Source organism: Thunnus maccoyii, chromosome 19, assembly GCF_910596095.1.
Source record: "Thunnus maccoyii chromosome 19, fThuMac1.1, whole genome shotgun sequence".
NCBI classification, from domain to species: domain Eukaryota; kingdom Metazoa; phylum Chordata; class Actinopteri; order Scombriformes; family Scombridae; genus Thunnus; species Thunnus maccoyii.
This window is the reverse complement of record NC_056551.1, coordinates 4,237,542-4,258,728: the sequence shown is the minus strand read 5'-3', so window position 1 is coordinate 4,258,728 and position 21,187 is coordinate 4,237,542. Positions and strand designations below refer to the sequence as shown.

General features: G+C 40.0%; 2 protein-coding genes and 1 non-coding gene across 4 annotated transcripts in view; 2 read left to right on the top strand and 1 right to left on the bottom strand.

Moving 5' to 3' along the window:
- Nucleotides 1-2,980, bottom strand: part of atp8b1 (ATPase phospholipid transporting 8B1) — a 37,781-nt gene extending 34,801 nt beyond the window's left edge. Inside the window, exon 1 of the mRNA XM_042395021.1 lies at nucleotides 2,892-2,980. The gene's annotated coding sequence lies outside the window, so the exon portion shown is untranslated. The remainder of the gene's footprint in view (nucleotides 1-2,891) is intronic.
- A 138-nt stretch (nucleotides 2,981-3,118) lies between these two features.
- txnl1 (thioredoxin-like 1) lies at nucleotides 3,119-11,060 on the top strand. 2 transcript variants are annotated; one of them, XM_042395024.1, is made up of 8 exons: nucleotides 3,119-3,197; nucleotides 7,651-7,747; nucleotides 9,097-9,270; nucleotides 9,421-9,543; nucleotides 9,991-10,060; nucleotides 10,249-10,421; nucleotides 10,585-10,689; nucleotides 10,780-11,060. In XM_042395024.1, the coding sequence occupies exons 1-8, from the start codon at nucleotides 3,148-3,150 to the stop codon at nucleotides 10,807-10,809; spliced, it is 822 nt and encodes a 273-aa protein (XP_042250958.1). In that variant the 5' UTR covers nucleotides 3,119-3,147; the 3' UTR covers nucleotides 10,810-11,060. The 2 variants fall into 2 exon arrangements, with proteins under 2 accessions (XP_042250958.1, XP_042250957.1); XM_042395023.1 differs by lacking the exon at nucleotides 3,119-3,197 and adding an exon at nucleotides 5,240-5,466.
- A 909-nt stretch (nucleotides 11,061-11,969) lies between these two features.
- On the top strand, nucleotides 11,970-12,051 carry trnas-uga. Its single transcript has one exon. It is a non-coding gene; the product is annotated as a tRNA-Ser (tRNA).
- The last annotated feature ends 9,136 nt before the right edge of the window (nucleotides 12,052-21,187 follow it).

Genomic DNA, 21,187 nt, shown 5'->3' with positions numbered 1-21,187 from the left:
CCTAATTGAGATTCTTCAGTATTTTACTCACAGCAGGAGTCCAGGTAATGAAATCCATTCACTGACAGTCAGTCCACAGAGACAACAGATGCTAACTGCACACAACATATGACCTCACACTGCCAGGGCCCCTGAGCAAGGTATTAATACTGCCAGAGTTAAAGATTCGATTCTTTTGTAGATGATGAGGATGGTCTCTAGATTTCTACTTTCCTTTGTTTAGGAGTTTTCTCCACCGAGTCTAAATTTACGTCATTTTTCACCACAGCAGACATCATTTAGACTTCACTTACACAGTGAAATCATGCAGGCTTACTCCATCTCCAAATACTCGAACTAACATCGTCCCTATGTATTCAAATTGTATTTGACTCCTACTTTGCCTGTGTTGTATTTGTGGCATTTGCCTTTGAACCTCTGCAGGGTTCAAGCTTGTCAAGTGAAAAATGTGTCTGACAGAAGTTATTTTGGCTGGATTAAAGGTGGATCAATGTATTGAAATTCGGGTCTCTGTTTAGTTTATATCTCGCGCTCTACTCATTATGAAACAAAAATTTCTTAAAAAAAAAAATCATAATGAATCCCTCAAAACCTTAAACTAGCCAGAAATCCCCTCATTTGTCCATTCATTTGAAATTGGTGAAAGCCAAACTCCTTAAAAAACACCTTAAATTGGGCACAACGTCAAATATATTCCAGCTGAATATATATTCCCTTCTTTGTTGCCCATCAACCATTGCAAGATTAACCTACTGAAGGGCACCAGAACAAAAATGTGTTGTTGGGCCTCTATTGGCCCCCTAGATTTTGACACAGGGACCCTATACAAGAGCAGAGCCACATGATAAGGTCACGATGCAGCACCCATCTTTGTTAATATTGTACTTTAGCGGTGCAAACCCCTGATGAAATTTGCAATTATTTCTAACAACCAAAAAATGCAATTGACAGTGAATTTGGGGCTTTTGAGGCCCCTAGGGGTCTGGGGGGGGCATCAACTGTGTTAAACAGATTCCCCCTTAATATATACATTAATGTGAAATATTTGACAAATCCTGTCCAATCTAATCTTCACGTTACTCCATAGTTGGTGGACGTGATGCTCAAGCTAAAGGCGAGGAGGAAGAAGAAGACTGCTATGTTTTCAAGGGGCAGGACAGGAAATCATGTGAAACGACCCAAAGTGACACGCTGACAGAGAGCTTCAGTCCCAAACAGATCCAGGAACTGAACCAGTCACACTGTCCATATGGGAATTATACAGAAAACCTAAGACAGCTGCCACAATGCCCTTACCTTAGCTAAACCTTTAATCCATTTCCCTCTCAAGTCACAATTCAAATTCTCTGTCAGTGTCTTCAAGGTTGACCATTTCCATAAGAGACTAACATTTCCCTAATCAAAGGACTGAAACTTGCTTTGTCTGCTGAAGAAGAGGCGCATTGCTTGTTTATGGAAAAACAGCCAGACTGGTTGGACGCATGTGTCCAGCAACCTCTCTCTGTGTTCAGACAACACCAGCTACAACTGAGACTGTGTTCAGAGTGTTAAAGTGGTTCAACAAGTGCAAATTCAGGTATTTCGATTTGTTTGAGAGCAGACCTTGAAGTCTTAATGGCTTCTGTTTTCTGTTAACACATTCATGTTGTGACAAGGTAAAGTGATACTACACCCAAAATCTCTCCTTTTACCATCAAAGATTTACCTCTTGTAGACGAAAAGGCGGCTTTAAAAGGTTTGTAGTTTGCTTTGATTCATGTACAGCCTGGATTATCAAATGTGAAAGACTCCTTCCAGACATGTAACATTTCAAAAATACTCTCTTGTAACAATAACAATAATAATAATAATAATAATAATAATAATAAGTGTATAATATGGATTTCCCACAAAGTCCAATTACCTTGTTAAAATCTTTCAAAACATCTTCACTTGGCACCAATGAAATAATGAGGCTCAATACTACTTCAAACTTTCTACTCAAGGACGCATGATCAGAAATGATCCTGAAGCTATGAGATTTTAGTTTGAAAAGGATTATCAAAGAGTTATTTTAGAGCAAAATTGGGGGGGGGGGGGGGTTATAAGAAACAGACTAGTCAGTCTTTTTCTGATTGTGACTCTTTTTTATTGCCACCAGGTGCTGGTTGTTTCATCACTGTATATCACTACTTTTGTATGTACACTCAGCTGCCAGTTTATTAGGTATGCCATGCTATAACTAATGTAGTCAAATACAACAGTGCTGCCATAAATGCTGCGTTCACGAACATTAAAATGTTCAGTTGTGTCTGAATCTGTTTTAGAGAGGTGTTGATTCAACTGCTTCTTTATTGACAGCCTTTGAACAGGTTGGACAAAATATTAGAAACTATTAGAAATGATAACCCAACTTTGGCAACATGTTTTTCAATCCATGTGTCATATAAAGCCTCACTACATTTAAACCAATTGAGAGAGATTAAGAGAGTCAATCATTGTATATTTTTCTTCTCTATGATCAATTATGTGTATAATATTCCTTTAAAATGTCTGCAAAGTTCAAGAGAGTGACTTTTTCTTTTGAGCCTTACAGGAAGTCCAAGAGGTTTTGTCGGATCTGATAGGATTTAATCGGGAAATCCAAAAACCCTACAATACTATATGACTATAGGTCATATTAAAAAAGTCAGAGCCTGCACCCAAAGGAGGGTGAAATTACCAGCAACTACAACACAAGTTGTACAGTGAACCTTTTCAGCCCCTAAAACAGCATAGGCAGAAGAAAGGTGAGTTGAGCAGCAGCCGCCCAGGTAAAACCCTGAACCTGATCTCGGTGTATTTAAGCCCAACAACTCAAAGCAAAACACTCCAACACATACAGGTACATTTAAATATTTAACTGGACTTACTCTGTGTCCTTTGTAGATTGATATAAAAACGTGAATCCTGTTGAATCCTCAGTCGGTGTCCGGGCGTTTTGTCACCGCACCATGTTTTCCTCTTCTTCCTGCTTGTAGAGAGCTCCGGCTGCGGCTCCCCGCCCTTCTTCCCCCCGCAGCCTCACCTGTTCTGCCCGCACAAACCCGTCGGACCGGTCCGACACGCCAAACGCTTAAAACAACAATAAATAGCCTCTTAAAAACAACGGCGTGGCATTCAGGGACTATGAAGCTGCGGAAGTGGGCGCGTTGGTGTTCTGGTCACGTGACGTACAGGTAAAGGTGTGTAATTGAATTCTTAATTAAACCAGGTGTTTTGTTTTATTTTTTACAAAGGAGCTGCTGCGTGCTTCCTGTTGCTGTCGAACATGTCATTTTGTGGTTTTTACTAAGGCCTATTTTTTGACTTTTTTTTTAATTATTTCAGATAGGTTAGAGGCTGACATGAAAGTGAATTAACTATAGTGCTCTGTGGGGACATAATCCCTTAATATTAACCTTAATACCTTTTTATCTTTCATTAAAACCACTTCACGTATGGGAGCAATTTAAACACATAAAGCTAGTGAATCAGAAAACATCTAACTGACCATAAATGTACAATTTTCTGACATTTTATGGACCAAACAACTAATCAATTAATTGATCATGACAGTAAAAGCCCCAATTAACATTAATAACTAGCAACTTTTATGTAGTTGTTGTCTACTGTTAGTCTCCATAATAAAAGATCTGTCAGTCAAATCAGGATTTATCCTGCATGTGTGGTTGTACCTTAGGGTTGATTTTTTTTTTTTCAGTGTGAGCTGCAAACAGGAATGATGTGTACACTGTTGTATATATATATTGTCATATATGAGCACAATTATTTGTCTGCAGCCAGCTGACTGATCTCTTTTCATGTGAGTCTTTACATCTTGATCTGGTGACATTTCATTTTTGTTACTTGCCAGCAACATGTTTGGTCAGTTCTCATAGACTCTGCTCCATTTACTGACCTGCAGTGCCACCTAAAGTGAATCCTGGTCAACAACTAGTGAAACATCATTTACATGTTCGAGTGAAACCTCATGTCAACACAGACCTGTAATGTTGTTTCTGATCGTCACTTTGTTTTGCTGCTGCTGTGGATCCTCTGAGAGCCCCCGGTGAGTCACTATGAGTCTCAGTTTAGTCCCTAGATGCACTCTGGAGACATGTACTTCCTAGCCCTGTCTACTAAATAGCCCTGATGATGTCATCAGTCAGCACAAACTCAGATTATCTTTGCCTGTGCTGCTTTCATTTTTAGCACTCTTTTTAAAACTTTTTTAAATGAAAGTGCAATACTAAATTGATGGAGTGCCCTGTTTATTTCAACCAGAGATATAAAGGCATTACTAATTACAACAATACTTTCAAATAAAATCTGCACACCACCAGTGCTATATGGGCATTCTGCTTTGATCTGCAGATCACAGTAATACACGTAGACACAGGAGATCCAAAGCTCAACTGGACCTTATTAATGACATTTTCACTGTTCTGTTAGAGTTGGGAAGATGAACTGTGATGTGAGTTTATCCTGGGTTCCTGGGCATCATGGCATGCTGAGGTTGAGGGAACAGAAAAAGCACATTTATTAGAAAATTAACTTTAAAGAAAGAAGAAATAGATGAGAGAGAGAGGCAGGAGAAAATGAGACAAGACAAGGACGTTACCTCTGCATTCAAGCTCTGATCAAAAAAGTAATGTGTTGCTCAGAGACTTGAAGGGATGTAATTAAGAGCCATGTGTTGAATAAATGTTTGCAGATTACAGGAAAACATGTTATGCTAAAGTGGTAGTTCATGTAGTTTTAGCATGTTTTGCTAAAATGTGGGAAATACAATACTGAAAGGAGTGTATTGTTGAGGAGATTTTTGGTTTATCTAAAGATGGTAATATTGGTAATATTGGTAATAATAATAATAATAATTGCACACAGCATATACTGTTAACTCCTGGTCTATTTAAATTTTAAACCTAGCAACTCTTCTCACCTAGAATATATTTTACATATGTTTTATTGTAAATTCTTTTCTTTTTATATTATTTAGGACTACTTAATTTTGTGTAAATTTTTGACAGTTATGCACCACAAGAACACCAAGATAAATTGCTTGTATGTACAAATCCTACTTGGCAATAAAACTGATCGTGAGCCATTCTTTATCCTATGGAGGGCAGTAAAAGGCTTAGAAGCCTCTAAACTGCCAAAAAAAAAAAACCTCAGAAGAAGATGAAACTTCAAGCCCCACCTTTCCGGTTGTCTGTCGACCAATGAGAAGTCCACATCCTGAATCAGAAACAGGACAGCTAGTGACAGAAAGCTGCAAACACAACACGTTTTATTTATCAAGTTGTTCAGTTTCCTGCCTTGAATATCACCGGGTAACTAGTTTACACCACAGCCCCAAAACTGTACCATGGTCGGTGTTAAAGTGATCGGGAGCGACCCGGACTTCCAGCCGGAGCTAGCGGCCGCCGGCTCCAGGCTCGCAGTGGTGAAGTTCACAATGGCCGGGTAAGATCGCCACCCGGCTCCGAGGCCGCGCGGCTACCACGTTAATGTCTTCTGTTAATGTAGGACGGGGGAAAATATTCAGAGCTCGTCGTTTAACTGTTTTGTGGAGCTGACATGAGCTGAATAGAACGGTTATCTTACTGGAGCTGCTTTCATTGCGAGGAAGACTAGGTTAGCATGCTGCCGTTAGCGCACTAGCTCTGTTGCTTACAATGACATAGCACTATTACAGTAACTTGGCTGTCGAGGGGTCCTGAGATTTAAACATATGTTGGTTTATTAAAGGGAGAGTTAGCTATCACCTCTAGTTTGTTATCATCAGCAGGAAAAGCAGCAACTTTGCCACCAACTTAATGTTAAACAGAGATCTGCTATAATTTACTCCAAACAGCAGCCAGTCTGTGTCTTCACACTTAAATTGTCAACCACCTGTGTTGATTTCTGTACATTGATATGTTGACTGTACTTACAGAACAAATATCTTTAAATTCATCCACTAAAAAAACACAAAAAACTTGTTGCAGTGCTCATATAGTTCTCACTTATTGTTATTATAATCTACTTTTTTCTATTTTATGAGTTATTTGTTACTTATCTGTATGTATATTCATTCTATGTACGTACCTTTTTTTTTTTTGTTGTTTTCAGTTCACACTTTCTTTGGCAATATAAACACCCCATGCCAGTTGAAATGAATTGGAATTCTGATAGTTGGACAGGTGAAGTAAACAATTTCAAGATATCACTGTGAACTCAGCTAAGCTGTGATGGGCGTTTATCTAAAAATTATGCATTTAAATGAAGCATAAATGTATTTAGTAATATACAGTATATAGTAATCAGCTGCTGAACGTAAACATTAAAGGACAGGTTCACAATTTTTCAATTCTGTTTTAAAACAACAGTCAGGTGAAAGAGGTTTTCCTCCCTGTAATCATTCCTCCTGTTCATACTGGCTATTAAAAGATCCCCTTCAAATACAATTCCAATGTAAGTGATGGAATCCAAAATCCACAGTGTGTCTACACTGTCATTTTGTGCAAAAAACGCATTTGAAATTTGATCTAAAGCTTATATGAGGCTTCAGCAGTCTGAGTTAGTCAGATCAAGTGGATATCTGACACATTTACAGTCTTTTTAGCATCAAATTCCCTTTTTATGTTTCCTCAGACAGTGTTTCCCTGTTGAGCTGTGGTGGAAGTAAGAGGAAAAAGAGGAACTTTGGCACTAAAAAGACTGTAATGTTAAAAGATATCTACTTGATTTGACTCATTTAGACGACTGAAGCTTCATATTAGCTTCAGATAAACTTTTAAATGCATTTTTGCACTGCAGGAGGATTTTGCCCCCCGTCACTTATATTGTAAGTAAATTATGAAGGGATCTTCTAATAGTCAGTATGAACAGGCCAATGATTACAACAAGAAAGACATGTTTCAATGTTCATTTAAGCACCTGAGTATTGTTTTGAGACAGACTTCAAAAATTGCGAACTTGTCCTTTTAATACTTCCAGCAGCTGCTTACTATCAGGTTTTGCCGCTGTGAGTGAGGAAGAAATAAAGTAATACTAGAGAAGATGACACGAAGTACAGCTGTGGGTCCCGAGGAGTTTTTGAAGATTTGAACCTATGAATCGTTGGAGAAGATATCAGCTTGTCACAGATGTGACAGTCTGTATCTGTGTTAGCAAACATGTCAGCTGATAAGTAACGAGAGATGTCATCAGAATCAGGGTCTTCATAGTCTGTCCACCAAAGAGCACTGACAAGTTGATTTTTCAAATGTCCCACTCAGTTCACAATTCCTTTAAAAAAGGGATATCTAAAATATTGAATTATGTTATATGTTGATTTCTGTCGAGCCATAGTCAGAGCTCTTTGGGAAATGACCAGTTTGTAATAAATCACTCCAATAGTGCAGAAACCTCAAATTATTCAGATTAAATTATTACTCAAATTATTACTACAATATAAAACAAGGATAAGCAGAGAATCCTGACATTTGGAGCTTAAACTAGCTAAAGTTTAGCTTTTTACTTGATAGATAACTGAAACTTTTCAATGAGTATTAAAATTGATGTCAGTTTCTTTCCTGTTGATCCACTTTTTGATTAATTGAGTGTTTCCAGCACTACATGGAAAACCAGAGCAGATCAATAACGTACTCTCCTTTGCCTCCACAGGTGTCGGCCCTGCGTTAGAATAGCTCCAGCTTTCAACATGTTGAGTAACAAGTACCCACAGGTCGTCTTCCTTGAAGTAGATGTTCATGTCTGTCAGGTATGTCTGATCCGCCACGTACAGTACACTCAGCCCTCCAACACAACTGGAGAAAACATGAAACAATAACAATGATATATTATTGAATCATTTTCTCTGAAAACCCAGATGTAGCATTGATATTAACATATATTATATTATTATTTTATGACTGTTCAAATCATGTCAGACCAGTACCAAAGTCAGGTCAGATAACTTGTGTTGACCCATTCAAACCAATGGCATCCCTGTTTTTCTTTCCTCCTGTCTTGGAGTGATTGTTAGTCTTTTTCATTACTGAATTCCATAATGAATCAAAAACAAAATACAACCTTCACTCCCTTTCTGTGTAATCGAAACAAGTTGGACGAGAAGCATCACAGAATCCCCCAAAGATAATTTCATCAGCAATCATCTCATGACATTTTCATGACAAGTTGATCAATGGATGAGCAGCAGCATAATATTTGAAACGTCAGTTATATGTATCTGACACATTCCGTGTCTGTATTCTTATATCTGACTTGCTTCAAATACTGAAGGTCCACATTCAAAACTATAAGGTTGATCAGATTAAAATCCTGATATGATATGAATCAAAGATCAAAGTTTAACTGGAAAATTGTTTATGAGGTGATAATTTTTCTAGTGTGTTAGTCCATCTCTGTGGCTCTCATCTCCAAGCCCACTGGTTCCTACTCAGGATTTAAATCTATAAAACCTGCGCACAAATGTAGTTTAATATTCAAACTCCCGTGTGTGTGTTCATGGTAATGAAGGAACATGTCACCCAGTGAAACAGTGAGACTCACTGACGGGTTTAAGAGTTTTTGGACAGCAGAGAGGAATAAAATATGTCAGACTTACTTGTTTGTAGATCAATTCATTGATGTTTTGGTCTTTTCATGTGATTTGTTTACAGCAAGAAAGATATAGAATATACCCAGCACTTAATCCCTTAATTTGTCATTGTGCAGGAAGTCTCTACTTTAACCAAGGACCAGCTATCATTTGGGATGAAAATAAAACAGCTGGTTGGCTGCTGAAACAGTGACTGGTCCACAATTTCCGCAACTTACCAGCGACAAAGACATTCATTTCCTGTCTTGTGAAGCACTGCAGATTGAGTCAAACCTAAAGAAACTGATCTTCATGCTGATATAGAGATGTAGAATGAACACAAGTCACTAGACAGATGCTGTTAGAGAATGAGAAACAAAGCTGCACGCAGGGAGAATCAGCATAACTTTAGACCAACAGTCAGTTTTAGACAAGGTTTCAGTGATTATGGTCTCAGATGTTACTATTAAAGAAAACTTGTAGATGGATGAGAGGCAAGTTTTACCAATCCGTCTCTTTTTTTCTCTCAGGCGACAGCAGCAGCCAACAACATCTCAGCAACACCGACGTTCTTGTTCTTCAGGAACAGGGTTCGGGTGGATCAGTATCAGGGGGCGGACGCTGCAGGTCTGGAGGAGAAAATCAAACAGCACACAGAGAACGACCCAGGAAACAATGAGGACTCCGACATTCCAAAGGGATACGTGAGTAGACAATGCTCTAGACACCTTTCATCATTCTGTAGAAAAACTGCTCAATTGGGAAGGTTTTGGTTGGCCATCAACATTTTGTAAGTTAAGTAAAAGCTGAAATAGACCCAGGGGTTGAGTTTGTCTTGTCTGGTTTGTTTTCAGATGGACCTCATGCCTTTTGTCAACAAAGCCGGCTGCGAGTGCCTCAACGAGAGCGACGACTGTGGCTTCGATAACTGCTTAATCAAAGACTCCTCCTACCTGGAGTCTGACTGTGATGAACAGGTAGGAGCTGTTAACTCTAACAACCTTTACCAGTTGTAATAACTATTGTCACTGGCAGATTTTATTAGTTGTAGGCCTGCAATTAACGATTATTTTCATTATTGATTAATTGATTGGTTGTTTGGTCCATAAAATGTCAGAAAATGGTGAAAAATGTTGATCACCATTTCTGTTGTTGGTCTGAATGCAGCCTTAAGTGCCTACCATGTAACAACAGCATCTCTGGTTTGAATCCAAACCAGGACCATTGTCATATGTCAACCCTCTATCTCCCCATATTTCCTGTTTCTCCATCCTGTGAACTGTCAAATGAAAGCAAAAATGTCACAAAACTAATCTTAAAAGACTTTTCAGCCCTATTTTAGTCGATCGTGCTCTCTGTTTGCCTATTTAATCAGTTGAATTTGGTAACTTGTCTAATATGTTGCTGTTTCATATCTTGCTCAGTTGCTGATAACTATCGCCTTCAACCAGCCTGTGAAGCTCTTCTCTATGAAGCTACAGTCTTCAGATTTTGGTAAGTTCTCTTCTGCTGCTCTTTACTTCAGTCATTAATCTGTATCTCTCATCTGAAGATATTGCAATGAAAATAATTGCAATTCCCCAATAACTAACATCCTCTGTCCCTCCCTCCCTCCCTCTTTTCACCTTTCTTTCCCTCTCCTTTCCTCCCTGGCTTCATTTATCCTTCATTCTCTGTATCAGCCCAAGCTCCTAAGGTGGTGAAGGTGTTCATCAATCTCCCTCGATCGATGGGTTTCGATGACGCTGAACGGAGTGAAGCCACTCAGACTCTGGATCTGTCAGAGGAAGACTACAAAGAGGATGGCTTGATTCCTCTGCGCTACGTCAAGTTTCAGAACGTACAGAGTGTTACGGTAAGGGCCAGATCACCAGCATTACGGCTGAAACGTTAACATGAACAAGCTTGAGACAAAATGGCTTTCTTTGTATGAGTTTGTGCTATGTATTACCTTAAAATTCTGCATATTGGTATTTAATTTCATGTTATTGACAGTGTGTCTTTTTTTTTCTCACCAGTTGTTTATCAAGTCAAACCAAGGAGACGAGGAGACGACAAAAATCAACTACCTGACATTCATAGGCACTCCAGTGCAGGCCACCAATATGAATGACTTCAAAAGGGTATGGACCAGTCACAGTGACCTGAATTGATTTTAGTTTAGGTGTGTTTGTTTTACTCATGGATGGTGGTTTTATTTTGTTGCCACGCAGGTTGTGGGAAAGAAAGGAGAGAGTCACTGAGCAGGAGAAAGAATGGCGAGGAAGAGAAGAGGAAGAGGAAGAGGAGGAAAAGGAGGCTGCAGATACATCCAAGGACTTTCCCTCAGCCAAAGCTGCCACACACACTCTACTGTCAGATACACACACAGCCTCCAGCAGCCCTCCTCAAGCTCGGAATGAATTCTCTCTATGGAGACTCTCAGTCTATAAATCATTTGTATTGTAATTCTGATGAAAGTCACTGTAAATAAAACAATCCTTTTTCAAAGGCATGTGTGTCGTGCCTGCTTTCTGTGGGAACCACAGCAGGTACAGGAGAAGTAGTAGAACTAGTAGTGGTACTGTCGTAACAGCCGTGAAAGTAGCACAGGGAACAGCTAGTACTGCAGTACAAACAGTAGCAGGGGTGGTTGTAGTATGTGCAGCTGTAACAATATAAGCAACAAGAGCGGCAGTGGCAGTAATACTAGTAACACAAAAGCTGTCATATTAACAGTAAAACATTTCAGTCAGCGGTGCGTTTGCTCAATAATCTGCAAGGTATGAGTATCATGGAAAGCCAGTTTGGCAACATTTGTGTTTTGTTTATCTTGGCACTTAAAGTTCCTTGGCGTAGTCAATTTGGTAACCAATATGTCAGTTTACATTAGAGGAACACCAATCACACATGGTGGAAAGTAACTACAAACATTTACTCAAGTCATGTTCTTTAGTCACAATTTTGAAGTACTTGCTTTACTTGTGTTTTTCCATTTCATGCTACTCTATGTTTATACTCCACTACAGTTCAGAAATATTGTACTTTTTCCTCTACTACATTTATTTGACAACTTTTGTTATTAGTTACTTTCCAAGTTAAGATTTACATAAAAAACATGTTAAGTTTAAAATACAGTGCATTGTTTAAGATTAAACCATTAGCTCCCAACCTTTTTGGCTTGTGATGTGTGAAAAAAAGTGTCTAGTTAACCCTAACCCCACCAAAGAGACATTCCCCCTCTTAACTTCTTAAATGTTCTTTTCAAGGCCTTAATACCTTCAAGGCTTGTGGTTTATACTGTAGTCCGGCTGTCTAATCAATCACATGATCATGTGAAGAGTCTATGGTACTTGCAGGTAACTGGCCAATGAGTGATTGTATCAATGAGATGAAAGATATTAAGATATATTACAGGAAAAGAGCTGTGATGGCCGAGTGGTTAAGGCGTTGGACTTGAAATCCAATGGGGTTTCCCTGCGCAGTTTCAAATCCTGCTCACAGTGCTGTGCAACAGGCAGGTCCATAAGGCTGTCTTTGTTTAGCAGAACTAGAGTATTAGGTTGAGGAATTGTTATATGAGAAGTTCTGGTCAAAGGTAAAAATGCAACCATGAAGAGAAAGTTGGGGCCAATTTAAAATTGGAAGTTGGTTTTCTCTTGGTCGAATCAGTTAATGAGTTGGTCATCTTTCCCAATGATTTGATTTCTTTTCATACAGAAAAAAATTCGAGCAGAACAAAATGCATCACTAAAGGCATGTTTATTGGTTAGATCTGAGGCAGGAGCAACAAAGTAAACACAAGAAGTGCGTGAAGAAGCTCCTATCTGCCAAAATATCTAGAAAATATACATGCTCCATTGCTAGTCCAGATCAGACCTCCACTCATCCTTTAGCTAGCTGCTAGAAACTGTTGATTTCCCTCATCTGCAATCTAGCATGAAAAGTTCATCTGGCTTCAAGAGCCGTTTAGCTCAAACTTGTAGAGTATGCCTTGTAGTTGAGTGGATAAAGGTCAGATCTAGATCTTCAATGATTAGCCAAATAATCAATTAATTCCCAACTATTAAATTATTCACAGACTATTTTGATAATGTAGTCATTGTTTTGAGTCATTTTTCAAGATAACAATTTCGAATTTTTCTGATTCCAGCTTCTCAAATGTAAATATTTTCTGGTTTCTATAGTCCTCTATGAGAGTAAACTGAATATCTTTGGATTGTGGACTGTTGATCAGGACAAATAAAGACAAATGAGGACGTCACCTTGAGCTTTGAAACATTGATAGAAATTTTTCACAATTTTCTAACATTTTATAGGCCAAACAACTAATCGATTAATCAGTTATTAGTCAGTTGAAACAGGAAGTTGGCATTGGTTTCAAGGTGGTCTCGAACCGTGCTCTCTGCTGATTTCCAACTTGCTGCCAAGACACTTAGTAACCATCCGCCAACCCCTCCTCCTCCTAAAAGGAAAGTCAGCTCATATAGATCGCATGTGAATTACATCACTTTAGAAATGCTGCGATGATACGTTTTGTTGACATTTTAATATGATACGTATTGTTGAAATGTTAATACACTACGTGTTACACGTGTTGAAACATAGATATTCAACGTTTCTGTGGTTTGCAGAAACGTACAATGCCAACGTTTTATTTTGGCGACCAGGCTGCCTAGTCGGATCATGTTCCCACCAAAAATGGACCCTTGCAGAATCATTTGGGACCAGCCCAAGACCACTTCCCCAAAGGGTCTTGGTGCAGTTGTTTTGGTCCACAATCAGTGATAAAGACAAATTTTGCCATAGTTAGACAATAACAATCCTTTCTCTGTTTAATGGCTTTACTTTTCCCCATTACAGTAAACTTAGAGCTGTACAACCACTATGTCAGTTTACACTAAAGAAACACCAAATACATATAGATTTAAACTGTGATGGAAAGTACATTTACTCAACTACTGTACTTAAATCACATTTTTGAGGTACTTGAACATTACTTGTGTTTCCATTTTATGCTATTTTATATTTCTTCTCAACTACATTACAGAAAAAAATATTGTACTTTTTCCTCCACTACATTTATTTAACAGCTACTATTACTAGTTACTTTGCAGGTTAAGATTTCACTTTTTTAAACATATGATCAGCTTATAAAATACAGTGCAGAAGATTCAACCAGTGGCTCCCAACCTTTTTGACTTGTGACCCTTGTAAAAAAGGATCACGTTAGTTAGTTGGGGCTCCCTGTGACATGTCAGATGTTTTAGTGTAGTCCAGCTGTCTATTCAATCACATGCTCATCTGAACATATCAGTCAACATATATGGAGGCTGGTCCATAGAGACAGAGGAGGTTGCTCCTCCTCTATTTTTGAGAGGCAAGAGGGAGATCAAAGTATAAGAAAGATTTGGTTGAAATAAACCATTACTAAATCTCAGTATTATTTTTTTTTCTCTTTTTTGGAAAAAATCCGACGCCAATGACGCGACACCAATGGCGCGAATATGCGAAATTCATGTATTCATGTATGAAAATATTCAACTTCAGTGAAAATTTCACGTGTATCATGGGGCTGGACCGGGGGATTCAGCCACGGCTTGCCGACAGACAGCTGCTGAGAGGCGGCCAGCTCTGGAGGAGAGAACCGGGGAGCACATTGGTGCTGCTGCTGATTTCTGGAGGGATAAACACACACCGGACCACCACACGAGTCGCACCGGATTCTGATGTAATCCTGAGCTGTTTACCGGCGGGAGGGGTTTATTTTTTTAATTTTTAAACTAATTTATCTTTTCGCATTATCACTTTCGCATCTCAACCTAACCGGAGCTAACACCAGAGTCACACACCCCCCTCGGCTGCTGTCATCAGTAACAACCTAAATGCCTGTGACTTAACATAACTTTAAATTTAAACTTGTAGATATCTGTGTTTAAACGTGTCGCTGCTGTATTAGATGACATTATATTGTGTGGATGGAGCAGCTACAATGTTAGCATAGCTCTGATTGATCCGAACTCCATTCAGAAAATAAGCATTTTAAAAGTTGTTTGCTTGTTGTCTTGTGGACAGACCAGACAGGATGAATTCAGACTTTTTACAAATTGGCATCATGTTGTAGTTATTTCGCCATCCTTTTGATTTGTTTATTGCAATTAAATCATAGCAAAATCTAAGTTTATTTTGGGTTCATACCACTATAAGGTCTGTAGTTGTTGTCTGGGAAGTGCAGCAAATAAACAAATTTTTGGGGGGAGTTTTGTGGGTTAATGCAGTTTATCACAGCAAAACGAACAGAGAAGAGTTGATGTATTTGATGTATTTCTCAGTGTTTACAGAAGTGTTGGTGTGAATGTTGTTAGCAGGAGGGCTGAGCAACAACCAAATTTCCTTTTTTCAGATTTAGAGGTTACGTTTCACTTCTTTTATCGAGTAGTAGATAGCTGCTTTCCTTAGCCAACAGTTCACTTGTTGTAGCAGCCCTGAAGGACTGTTAAGGACTGTTGTTAAGCTAACTAGAGGATGGATTTGGACTGGACAGCGCAGCAGCGGCAGGACGCCACCGGGAGCAGCTGGGGAGAGAACCAACTGGATAAACAACCAGGAGAGTTAGCTTGTTTGTCATTGTTGCTAATGATATCAGACTGGTTAACCAGCAGCCACAAAGTTCTGTTAACTAACAAACAAGATGACCAACAGCTACAAATGGATGTTATGACATGGATACTTCAACTCCATGAAAGAAAGAAGAAGACATCAGATAACTTGAGTCACATACAGCTTCTCTCTCTCTGTCTCTTTGGTCACTAATTTCATCTCTGATGGTTAAATGTCTTGTGGCTGTTGTGTGAATTTATCTCCTTCTGCTGCTTGTTGTAACAATATCTTCAGTTTGTTTTCAAGCTGAGTCGTATATTGAGTAATAAGCTTAAAGTAACTAGAATAACAAGGGTTAACATGTCAGCTTTGTAGACTATATTTTGTATGTTGTGCATATAGATAAGAGTGTGTAAGTCATGTATTTGATACATGCATTAATACTTTCTAATGTGAACCTACACTTTTAGATCTGTGAATGTTTTAAGAGGTCAATCTTTCTAATGTTCAGCACTGATCTGAACCTGTATCACATTATAAGCTTTGTGGTACTTCATATATTTCTGCATACTAAGAAAATGCATAGGAAACACGTGTAAATCATGTGAGATGTTGTCTGTTTTCGATGAGAACATAAATCTGTTGTCACAATAAAACAATACTATAAATTTGAATTTCACTTTGTTGGTAAAATGACACATCCTGAACCACTCCACGGCTAAAATGAGCACTTCTTTGTTTAGAGACAATATGTATATGCTAAATGTATTTAAAGAAGCAGCCTTTTCACCACTCAGGGGTTTTTATTTTTGAAAGCAAATTGTTTTATTGGCATATAAAATTGCCCCCTCTGATTTCATCAGGTGGGGGACAATTATATAGTATGATGGGGTTTGTTATAAGATTCCATGTTGGTTTTCCTCCTGTCCTCCCCAATGTTTTCAGTCACCAGCTGCCACTACATATATATATATATATATATATATATATATATATATATATATATATATATATATATATATATGTACAGCAAGTACTCATTCAAGGTTTTTTTCTTCATTTTTACTATCTTCATTCATATTACTATGAAATAACATATATGGAATCATGTAGTTAACAAAAAAGTGTTAAGCAAACCAAAATATCTTTTATATTTTAGATTCCTCAAAGTAACCACTGTTTGCTTTGATGACAGCCTTGCACACACTTGGCATTCTTCAACCAGCTTCATGAGGTCGTCACCTGCAATGGTTTTCAATTAACAGGTGTGCCTTGTCAAAGTTAATTGGTGGGATTTCTTTCCTTTTTAATGTGTTTGAGACCATTGGTTGTGTTGTGCTGAGGTAGTGATGGTATACAGCAAATAACCCTATTTGACTGCTGTAGTAATCCATATTATGGGGAGAACTGTTCAACTAAGTAAAGAGAAATGACAGTCCATCATTATTTTAAAGACATGAAGTGCAGTCAATCCAGAAAATCTCAAGAACTTTGGTTTAAACTTAAGGTTTCTTCAATTACAGTTGCAAAAACCATCAAACACGATGTTGAAACTGGCTCTCATGAGGACTGCCCAAGAAAAGGAAGACCAAGAGTTACCTCTGCTGCAGAGGATAAGTTCATTAGTTACCAGCGTCAGAAATCACCAATTAACTAGAATGACTACCACAACATTCTGCAACAACACGCCATCCCATCTGTTTTGCGTTTAGTGGGACCATCTTTTTTTTTCAACATGACAATGACCCAAAACACACCTCCAGTCTCTGTAAGGGCTATTTGACCAAGAAGGAGCGTGATGGAGCGCTGCATCAGATGACCTGGCCTCCACAATAACCCAACCTGAACCGAGAGTACTTTTCATTACACTAACATGTCTCTTTCCCTCACTCGCGTCTCTTCCTCACGTCTTAGCTCCAGCGAGGATGAGAGAGGAGGACACGAGGACGGAGGAATTTAATTCACCAAACGGGACGGACGTCCTCGCTCACTCCAGTGTCATTTTGAGGAGACGACAACTACTCATGACGCACAGCACCTCAACTGTCGGATATGTAGATGTCAGCCATTAATATGTAGAACTTAGTAAGTAACAGTTTAAACTCTAAAGTTTCAGCTTAAAAGTCATTCATATAATTAATTAATACTTTACACTGTTATTTAATAATTTATACATAGTGATTTCTGCAAGAGAATATGTCTAAATAAAATGATGCTTATTTAGTTTGTGAAAGTCTGATGTGCTTTTCAGGCTCAGGATGATTTTATAGGAGACGCAGCTGTGCAGCCTCATATTTTCCTGAAGGAGCTCAGACGCACTGAAACGTAGAAGGAGAAGCCTTTTGGCTTATGAAGAAAAAATATGTAAAGTTACAAGTGTTTTTTGTGATTGATTCACGATTCAATACTTTTCATTTTATGACTAAATATGATCAGATGCTGTTGGTGCTTTCTTTCCTGTTCCACAGGTAGTTTTGCTGATCTGCTGTATTACAACAGCCCGACTGTTTACTGTCCTGTCAGATGACCAATCAATAAACACAAATCTGGTCTGAGTGATCGGATCTCAATGCATCTTCACACCTGTACTTAGAGCTGTCCATTTGTGAACGGATCACCCGAGACAGATGTTAATACCAGGTGTAAACAGGACCTCAGACCACATTCAGAGGTGGTCTGGGCCGCATGTGGCCACATTCATTTGGCAATGTAAACACAACGTGTCCTGGGCCACATTGTGGGACTGCCTATTCAACTGATGTCCTTTATTTTCCGACAGACTAGACACGGGACTTGCATTACTGCTTCGTGGTCCAAAGCTGTGTTCAACTTGTTTGATAACAGGATAAAGAAGTGCATTATTTTGTTTTTCCGTTTTTCATGTCAATTAAAAAAATGTAATCCACCTCCTGTTTTTTCCTGTTTTCCCCGTTCCCCTATCTCGTTTTCATCTTCAAAGTTTTTCACTTGTCTGTCTAAAAACATATTTCAGAAGCTGAACATCGCTGGATAGTTTCCTCTGTCCTGTCAAGTTAACTACAGTTTTTAGTTTTGCTGCGCTGCTAATGGAGCTCAGTATTTATCAGGAGGACAGCTGCTTTACTCCAAACAGTATGAACCTGGGCTGTGTGTGTAACAGCTGACCTATTGGATGTGTAGAAGAACATAGAACATTAATTAACATTTATATGCATATGCATATTACTCTGTGGGGCCTTATCTCACGCCTGGTGCAAAGGGGCAGCAAGTGCAATGCAAGTGTCTTTGCTAGTTTAACCGACGCAGTTGTCAATTTCCTGTCTAGCGCCCACGTTGTTTAAATGGCAATTGTACTCGCGCCCATGGACTTGTTGGTCTTAAAGTGAGGTGTGGTCAGGTGCATTGCTGTTTTGAGGCAGCAGAGAGCGATTGCAGGATCGACGTACAAAAACCTGGTCTGAAGTCAATGGCGCAGTGTTTCAGTGTTACATTACACTATACATTACATTGCACATTATCAAGATAGTAATATGCACCGACATAGGCGGGTGCACAACGCACGTAACTCTGCTTGTTACACACACACACAGATGCGCAGCAGCGCACAAACAAGCAAAACATTACAAATAAAGGGATTACAATGTGAAAGATTATTATTGTGCACATCAACATATTTTAAAAAATACATGTCATAATGGTTAGGCATAACATTTATCAGAATTAAGTAATTGCACTAATGATGGATGAAATTGTCTAATTATTTGACAAAATCATGGCAATACACGTCAGTATTTAAACAGACTGGTCAGGTTGAGGGTGTCTGTCAAGACCCTGGACGGATATTGACAAAGGATCAGACACGGATCGACTTTACTGCTACATCAGTACATGAGGACATGAGGAACACATGGAGAATTAAATGAGGTGAGAACAATGATTAAACTTAGTATGAAGAGAAAAGTATAACATATTGTTACATATTAGCATATGTAACAACTTTTTCAAAACCCAATCCAAAATATCCCTGCCATGATTAATCTGCAACTGGAATATTGGTTTGTGTGTGTTTCTACATGCACTTGTATACAGCACTGGACGACACTATCTGATGTCACCAATGTTTGTTTTTTTTTAATCAATATTTCATTTAAATTTAATTTAAAATTTAAATGATGCCCTACTTGTGTGTATCAATATGTAGATAATGTAAGAAATATGTGTATATTTAATGATGACTATATTCTATGAGTTTGGTGGAAGTGACCACATTCCATCTGTGATGCAACAAAGGAACTCTGGTCATCACATTCTGAGGCACAGTTAACCTAAAGGACAAACACACACAGAGACTGTTGACTAGATCTACACAAGCTCTGGATTTCACAGTGACTTTGTTTGTCAAAATATCCTGTTTGAAACTACTTCAACCATATGATGGCGTCTACATACTCTCATGAACCTCTGCGCCTTGCGAGAGATCAAGGTGAGTGTGAAATCCAAAGTAAAGATGCAGTCTCCATTAAATGATAATCCATGATGTGGATTTATATGGGAGTTATAGCTCACATTCCTGTTTTCCTACTGTTTTTTAATCTTTAAAATATTTTTGTTTTCTAATGGGTTATCTATGGGTTGTGACTTGTAATTTACATGTAACAATGTCATCAACTAACATTTCAGTCTCTGCAGACACTCAGGGCAGTATTCAGAGTACCAGCCCCAGCAGCAGCAGTAGCAGCAGCAGCAGCAGTAGCAGCAGCAGCACCAGGAGCAGCAGCACCAGTAACAGCGGTAGCAGCCCCAGCAGCAGCAGCAGCACCAGTAGCAGCAGCAGCCCCAGCAGCAGCACCAGTAGCAGCCCCTGCAGCAGCACCAGTAGCAGCCCCAGCAGCAGCACCAGTAGCAGTGGCAGCCCCGGCAGCAGCAGCAGCAGCCCCAGCAGCAGCAGTACCAGGAGCTGGTGCTCCCGGTGCAGAGAAGGCAAGAGAAAAGCCAGCACTGAACGAGAGATCCAGAAGAAGAGGTACAGGGCCAGTACCAGCGACAGCACCAGGAGCAGCAGCCCCAGCAGCAGCCCCTGCAGCAGCACCAGTAGCAGTGGCAGCCCCGGCAGCAGCACCAGTAGCAGCAGCAGCCCCAGCAGCAGCAGCACCAGGAGCTGGTGCTCCCGGTGCAGAGAAGGCAAGAGAAAAGCCAGCACTGAACGAGAGATCCAGAAGAAGAGGTACAGGACCAGTGGCAGCACCAGGAGCAGCAGCAGTAGCAGCAGCACCAGGAGCAGCAGCCCCAGCAGCAGCACCAGTAGCAGCCCCTGCAGCAACACCAGTAGCAGTGGCAGCCCCGGCAGCAGCCCCAGCAGCAGCAGCAGCAGCAGCCCCAGCAGCAGCAGTACCAGGAGCTGGTGCTCCCGGTGCAGAGAAGGCAAGAGAAAAGCCAGCACTGAACGAGAGATCCAGAAGAAGAGGTACAGGACCAGTGGCAGCACCAGGAGCAGCAGCAGTAGCAGCAGCAGCAGTAGCAGCAGCCCCAGGAGCAGCATCTGTAGCAGCCCCAGTAGCAGTCCCAGCAGCAGAAGCCCCAGTAGCTGGTGCTCCTGGTGCTCCTGGTGCAGAGAAGGCAAGAGAAAAGCCAGCACTGAACGAGAGATCCAGAAGAAGAGGTACAGGACCAGTGGCAGCACCAGGAGCAGCAGCCCCAGGAGCAGCATCTGTAGCAGCCCCAGTAGCAGTCCCAGCAGCAGAAACCCCAGTAGCAGCAGCACCAGGAGCTTGTGCTCCCAGTGCTCCTGGCACTCCTGGTGCTCCTGGTGCATAGAAGACAAGAGAAAAGCCAGCACTGAACGAGAGATCCAGAAGAAGAGGTACAGGACCAGTGGCAGCACCAGGAGCAGCAGCCCCAGGAGCAGCATCTGTAGCAGCCCCAGTAGCAGTCCCAGCAGCAGAAACCCCAGTAGCAGCAGCACCAGGAGCTTGTGCTCCCAGTGCTCCTGGCACTCCTGGTGCTCCTGGTGCATAGAAGACAAGAGAAAAGCCAGCACTGAACGAGAGATCCAGAAGAAGAGGT

Coding starts and splice junctions, on each gene's coding strand:
- txnl1 (XM_042395023.1), top strand. CDS start 5,369: ATGGTCGGTGTTAAAGTGATCGGGAGCGACCCGGACTTCCAGCCGGAG. Junction 7,748..9,096: donor TAGATGTTCATGTCTGTCAG/GTATGTCTGATC, acceptor TTTTTCTCTCAG/GCGACAGCAGCAGCCAACAA. Junction 9,544..9,990: donor AGTCTGACTGTGATGAACAG/GTAGGAGCTGTT, acceptor TATCTTGCTCAG/TTGCTGATAACTATCGCCTT.